A 7,248-nucleotide genomic window follows, 5' to 3' on the forward strand; every position below is an offset into this window, starting at 1 on the left:
GGGAGAGGGAGAGAGCGAGAGAGACTGTCTGGGGGGGGCGTAGGGTGCTGGAACACAAGGTACTTACTCAGCACAGAGGCGGGGACTAGGGAAGGGAGGGGAGAGGGGCCTGATTGGATGGTCAAGGAGGAGGCAGATGGGCTAGCGGCTTATTCAGCACGGGACCCAATATTCTGAACGTTGCAGAATGTAATATATAGAATAAATAAACACAATATGCCATCACACCATTGGTGGAAGATCTGCTGAATGMGCAGCTGTGAAGGGTCAAGGTGTTMCCCTACTAACAATGTCTGCATGACCTTTGTGTTCCAGTGTCAAGCTGGCGTGGATCATGTTTAGGTTCATCAGGGTATACAAAACAGAGCATACCAAGAGATTAGGGGAGCCTCCCGCTTAAATCTTCAGTCCTACACATCCACTGTTATCACTTCATATCTGCCCAGAGATGCAGTCATGTGCAACAATTAAGTGCSGGCAATTCAATTACCTCAGCGTGCATCACATGCTTTAGTTTCCAGTGATACATAGAAAGGTGGGCTCGGTTGAACCAGGCCCGGCATTAAACAGTCACAGTTCTGTCCCAAGTAGGCTAGTCCCCATCTGTAACAACCTTCCCCACTGACCTTTCCATAATATCATCTGGAGCAGACTGAGGGTACGTCGCAAATTGAACCCTATTTCCTATTTAGTACACACTATTTGTATTTTTACCCCCAATTTCATGATATCCAATTGGTAGTTACAGTCTTGTCCCATCGCTGCAACTCCCGTACGAACTCGGGAGAGGCGAAAGTCGAGAGACAAGAGTCCTCCGAAACACGATCCTGCCAAGCCGCACTGCTTCTTGACACACTGCTCACTTAACCCGGAAGCCAGCCGCACCAATGTGTCGGAGGAAACACCGTACACCTGGCGACCACAGTCAGCTTGCATGCACCCGGCCCCACACAAGGAGTGTTGACCCCCAGTACTAGAGTGCGATGGGACAAGGACATCTCAGCCGGCCAAACCTGGACGACGCTGGGCCAATTGTGCGCCGCCTTATGGGTCTCCCGGTCGCGGCCGGCTGCGACACAGCCCGGCATCGAACCCAGATCTGTAGTGTAGCCTCTAGCACTGCGGTGCAGAGCCTTAGACCGCTGTAGCCCCCAGCACACACTACTATGAACCCCATGGGCCCTATTAACCCTGTGGGCCCTATGAACCCTGTGGGCCCTATGAACCACGTGGGCCCTATTAACCCTGTGGGCCCTATGAACCCTGTGGGCTCTATGAACCCTGTGGGCCCTATGAACCCTGTGGGCCCTATGAACCCTGTGGGCTCTATGAACCCTGTGGGCTCTATGAACCCTGTGGGCCCTATGAACCCTGTGGGCCCTATGAACCCTGTGGGCCCTGTGAACCCCATTGGCCCTATGAACCATATGGGCCCCATGAACCATGGTGTAAAGTAGTGCACTATATACTGTAGGGAATAGGGTGCCATTTGGGACACAGATTGAGGAGTGAATACCCTTGCTTGCATGGAGCGCATTCATTTGACCCCCAGTACTTTTGTCTGTATAATAGACATACAGGATAACTAAAGGAAAAAGCAGATCAATATTTGCTATAGGACTGTACATGCTACTACAGCGTGATTTAGCCTAGTTTGAATGAGAACAGAAAACAACATKTTTTAAAGTATTTTTGAGCTTAAATAACCAGATAGGCCTAATACCGGACTGTATTCCATTTTATTTAGGTGCTAATAGTTATCAACTATTGAACTGCTTTACTAGCTATTTCATGAGAAATGGCAGTATTATCGCAAGTGTAATGGAAAACTATAGGCTAACCCGTTATAAAAATGACACTTCACAATACAACACTGACTGTTGTGAACTTCATCTCACTAAGCTCTTCTCCGAGCTAGCTTTCCATGATTATAATAATCGTTAGCATTTTACGATGGTGAGGTAAAAACAGGCCAAAGTCCTGATTAAGTTTCCACGTGTACTMTCAGCTGTGGAACAGATGTATCCCTCGTCACACAGCCTCTCAACTTCTCATCAGCCCCTACACCCATGATTTAATATCCATGGTTGTGTGAGATTTGTTTTAATTTGTATATGCTAGCAATATAACTCCTCTCAGGTTACATAAAGATGTCTCTGGCTGAGGAAGAGCTGCTCCATTTAGTAAGCTCCATCTGGTGACATCCAGAAAATGTGAGGAAATGAATTCAGACAGAGCACTAAATGACCCAGAGTTGTTCCAGTGGTCAGGAAACGCTCCTGGCTTTAATGACACACACAGCTGCAGGGGTTAGGGTTACGGAGGTGCAGCGTTGCCTTTATGTGTGCTACCTGGGGAGGTTGAGAACTTYGCAGGATAAACATTTCTGCTGTTCGCTGTAACATATAGACACTGACGTTGTATTGTTGTTACCTGGGAAACATGTTGCCAGGTGTTCTGTCAGGGCCTCCTGGGTGACAGGCTTGCGGGCGGAGTTCATGGCCGAAATGGCCAGGCACAGCACCTCCCCCAGAGGGATGAACTGTGACTGGCTGATGGGAGACATGCTGATGGGAGACACATCACCTGAGAGAGGAGGGAAGGAAGCACAGAGGTCACACAATCAATCAATCACATTTCTTTTATAGACATTTTTATATCAGCAGTTGTCACAAAGTGCTTTCCAGTTACCCAGCCTTGACTCCAGAGAGCAAGCAGAGGCAGAAGCACAGTGACAAGGAACAATTCCCTAGACGGATGGAACCTAGAGAGGAACCAGGCTCAGAGGGGTGGTCAAACTACAGTACCAGGTCAAACACACAGTTCCATGTAAATATCACAAAACATTGAGTTCACTGAAAATGTCGATGGAACAGCTCCAATAGAAAAAGAAAAGAAAAATGGTCAAGTTTCAAATGTGCCCTGGTCAAAAGTASTACGCTATATCGGGATTATAAGGCAGGGAATTACCAGGGACCTCACCATGCCATTCAATATTGTGATTGATTGCTTACTTTTTACCATTGGACTATGTTGCTGCAGAGGGACAAACGAGACCAATGAGAAAATGAGAAACCGAAATAAAAATAAAGAAATACAAGTCCTGAAAACATGTTGGCTCCCCATTTAGAGAGAAGATGGAGAACAAGCCATAAAATGAGAAATAGCGGAGTTTTGGCACAGGTACAGCTGACTAGCACTAGCTAACATTAAGTTTTTTAAAGAACCGATACTTGAAGTCAGTATTAATATAAAATCATAAAAAGTAATATTGCGATACTTCACTGTATCGACCCCCCATCACTAATGGGGAATATTGGGTGAGGGGGAGCTGCTGGCTTTGTCTAGTTCTGGGGTGAGGGGGAGGCTGCTGGCTTTGTCTAGTTCTGGGGTGAGGGTGGCAAAGGGGAAGGCTGCTGGCTTTTTGTCCTAGTTCTGGGGTGAGGGGGAGGCTGTGGCTTGGCTTTGTCTTAGTTTCTGGGGTGAGGGGGGAGGGCTGCTGGCTTTGTCTAGTTCTGGGGTGAGGGGAGGCTGCTGGCTTTGTCTAGTTCTGGGGTTGAGGTTGGGTGAGGGGGAGGCCTGCTGGCTTTTGTCCTAAGTTCTGGGTGAGGGCGGCCTGCTTGGGCCTTTTGTCTAGTTCTGGGTGAGGTTGGGCGAGGGGGAGGCTGCTGGCTTTGTCTTAGTTCTGGGGTGGAGTTGGGTGAGGGGAGGCTGCTGGCTTTGTCTAGTCTGGGTTGAGGTGGCAAGGGGAGCTGCTAGCTTTGTCTAGTTCTGGGTGAAGGTTGGGTGAGGGGAGGCTGGTTCAGAAAGGTCAGAAGGGCAATAAGTGAGCAGTAGTAGGTCCTGGTTCCCTCCCATCACTCCTTTCCTTGACACCTGCCTATGGGGGCCAGCAGAGCGAAAAGGAAGACCTGCGCGTGGGGGGCCACAGAGAAAAGGGAAGGCCCCTCCTGTGGGAGACCAGCAGAGAGAAAGGGAAGGCCCCTGCCTGGTTGGGAGATCCAGCAGAGAGAAGGGAAGGCCCTGCCTGTGGGGGGCCAGCAGAGAGAAGGGAAGGCCCTGCCTGTGGGGGGCCAGCAGAGAGAAGGGAAGACCCTGCCTGTGGGGGGCCAGCAGAGAGAAGGGAAGGCCGTGCTGGACAATACTAAGAAGGCAAAGTAAGGACAAAAATTTGAGTAGAAATCCACTAGTATCCAGGCTACGTCCGAAATGACACCCTATTCCCTATATGGTAACCTATATAGGGAATAGGGTGACATTTGGAACAAATGCCCAGTCTAAGAAGAGGGAGCTAGGCTAGACAATTAACCTGAGCAGTGTGTGACGATGCTAAACACAGTGAGTCCAGACGCTGGCCTGACATGTACCAAATCAAATTTTGTTGGTCACAACGCCCCGAATACAAAAAYAGTAGACCTTACAGTAAAATGCTTCCCTACAGGCCCTAACCAACAATGCAGTTAAGAAAAATAACTTAAGAATATATTTACAAAATAAAAGGTWAAAAAAAAAWAWWTTTTTAAATAAAAGTAATGAGGCTATATACAGAGGTAATTGAGGTAATATGTATATGTAGGTAGAGGTAAAGTGACTATGCATAGATAATAAACAGAGAGTAACAGTAGCGTAAAAATGGGGTGGTCAATGCAAATAGTCTGGGTAGCCATTTGATTAGATGTTCAGCAGTCTTATGGCTTGGGGATAGAAGCTGTTAAGAAGCCTTTTGGACTTAGACTTGGCGCTCCGGTACCCCTTGSCATGCAGTACCAGAGAGAACAGTCTATGACTAGGGTGGCTGGGGTCTTGGGAAATATTTAGGGCCTTCTTCTGACACCGCCTGGTATAGAGGTCCCTCTGTAGAGCCTTGCGGTCGGAGGCCGAGCTGTTGCCATACCAGGCGATGATGCAACCAGTCAGGAAGCTCTCGAAGGTGCAGCTGTAGACATTTTTGAGGATCTAAGGACCCATGCCAAATCGTTTCAGTCTCTGAGAGGGAATAGGCATTGTCGTGCCCTCTTCACGACTGTCTTGGTGTGCTTGGACCATGATAGTTTGTTGGTGATATCACCAAGGAACTTGAAGCTCTCAACCTACTCCACTACAGCCCCATCGATGAGAATGGAGGTGTGCTCGGCCCTCCTTTCCTGTAGTCCATGATCATCTCCTTTGTCTTGATCACTGCCAGTTCCCTGACCTCCTCCCTATAAGCTGTCTCATTGTTGTCGGTGATCAGGCCTACCAGTGTCATCGACAAACTGAAMGATGGTGTTGGAGTCGTGCTTGGCCATGCAGTCATGGGTGAACAGGGAGTACAGGAGGGGACTGAGCACGCACCCCTGAGGGTCCCCCGTGTTGAGGGTCAGCGTGGCAGAATTGTTGTGCCTACCCTTACCACCCTGGAGTCGGCCCGTCAGGAAGTCCAGGATCCAGTTGCAGAGGGAGGTGTTTAGTCCCAGGGTCCTTAGCTTAGTGATGAGCTTTGAGGGCACTATGGTGTTGAACGCTGAGCTGTAGTCAAATAAAAGCCATTCTCACGTTGGTGTTCCTTTTGTCCAGGTGGTAAAGGGCAGTGTGGATTGCATCATCTGTGGATCTGTTGGGGCGGTATGCAAATTGGAGTGGGTCTAGGGTTTCTGGGATAATGGTATTGATGTGAGCCATTACCAGCCTTTCAAAGCACTTCATGGCTACAGACGTGAGTGCTACGGGTCGGTAGTCATTTAGGKAGGTTACCTTGGTGTTCTTGGGCACAGGGACTATGATGGTCTGCTTGAAACATTTAGGTATTACAGACTCAGTCAGGGACAGGTTGAAAATGTCAGTGAAGACACTTGCCAGTTGGTCAGCGCATGCTCGGAGTACACGTCCTGGTAATCCGTCTGGCCCTGCGGCCTTGTGAATGTTGACCTGTTTAAAGGTCTTACTCACATCGGCTACGGAGAGTGTGATCACACAGTCATCCGGAACAGCTGGTGCTCTCATGCATGCTTCTGTGTTGCTTGCCTCGAAGCGTGCATAGAAGTCATTTAGCTCGTCTGGTAGGCTCGTCTCACTGAGGAGCTCGCGGCTGTGCTTCCCTTTGTAGTCCGTATTAGCCCTGCCACATCTGACGAGCGTCAGAGCCGGTGTAGTAGGATTCAATCTTAATCCTGTATTGACGCTTTGGCTGTTTGATGGTTCGACTGAGGGCATAGCGGGATTTCTTATAAGCGTCCGGGTTAGAGTCCCGCACCTTGCTTTTGGTTGGGGTATGTACGTACGTACGGTCACTGTGGGGACGACTTCATCGATGCACTTATTGATCAAGCCGGTGACTGAGGTGGAATACTCAATGCCAGTCTGTGCCAGTCTGTGCTAGCAAAACAGTCCTGTAGCTTAGCATCTACGTCATCTGAACACTTCCGTATTGAGCGAGTCAATGGTACTTCCTGATTTCGTTTTTGCTTGTAAGCAGGAATCAGGAGGATAGAGTTATGGTCAGATTTGCCAAATGGAGGGCGAGGGAGAGCTTTGTACACGTCTCTGTGGTCTAGGGTTTTTTCCCCCTCTGGTTGCACATGTAACACGCTGGTAGAAATGAGGTAAAATGTATTTAAGTTAACCTGCATAAAAGTCCCTGTCCACTATCTATTGAGAGATTATGCAAAACACAGCTTGTTCTTCTGTAGGAGGGCAACTCACACCACAGCATCACAACAGGGTAGAACAGGGCTAATGCAAGCCAAGCACTGATGTGTCCCAAATGACACCCTACACCATTTAGAAAACAGAGTACCATTTGGGACCCAGATCTAATCTCAGGTGGTATGCATGGAGGATGGCAATCCTAATTTCACTTTGGGTGTAACATAGCCTAACTCATGACAATAAATACCAAGGCAAACATTACTGTTAAGTCATAAAAAGGTGAACAATCCAGATCCTGCTTGAATATCCTGTTGAGCCGGATGTTGGGAATGTAAACCAGTGAAATGGTTATAAACCATGAACCACAAACCACCAAGAAAACCAACAGGCTGAGCTGAGGTCACATCAGACGATATACTCTCCTGGCTGACAAACACCATGTCGAACTTAGGTCCTCAGGCATCAGCCAGATGCTATACAGGGAATGTAAACCAGTGAAATGGTTATAAACCATGAACCACAAACCACCAAGAAAACCAACAGGCTGAGCTGAGGTCACATCAGACGATATACTCTCCTGGCTGACAAACACCATGTCGAACTTAGGTCCTCAGGCATCAG

General features: G+C 48.4%; 1 protein-coding gene across 4 annotated transcripts in view; it reads right to left on the minus strand.

Moving 5' to 3' along the window:
- The window catches only part of LOC111967301 (storkhead-box protein 2), a 129,234-nt gene that overhangs the window by 15,282 nt on the left and 106,704 nt on the right, over positions 1–7,248 (minus strand). For all 4 annotated transcript variants that reach the window (XM_070444708.1, XM_023992222.2, XM_023992223.2 and 1 more), the window contains exon 2: positions 2,434–2,586. In XM_070444708.1, coding sequence (XP_070300809.1) covers positions 2,434–2,566 — 133 coding nt within the window. In that variant the 5' untranslated portion in view covers positions 2,567–2,586. The remainder of the gene's footprint in view (positions 1–2,433; positions 2,587–7,248) is intronic.

The sequence above is a fragment of the Salvelinus sp. IW2-2015 genome, linkage group LG8, assembly GCF_002910315.2.
Source record: "Salvelinus sp. IW2-2015 linkage group LG8, ASM291031v2, whole genome shotgun sequence".
Classification (NCBI taxonomy): Eukaryota; Metazoa; Chordata; class Actinopteri; order Salmoniformes; family Salmonidae; genus Salvelinus; species Salvelinus sp. IW2-2015.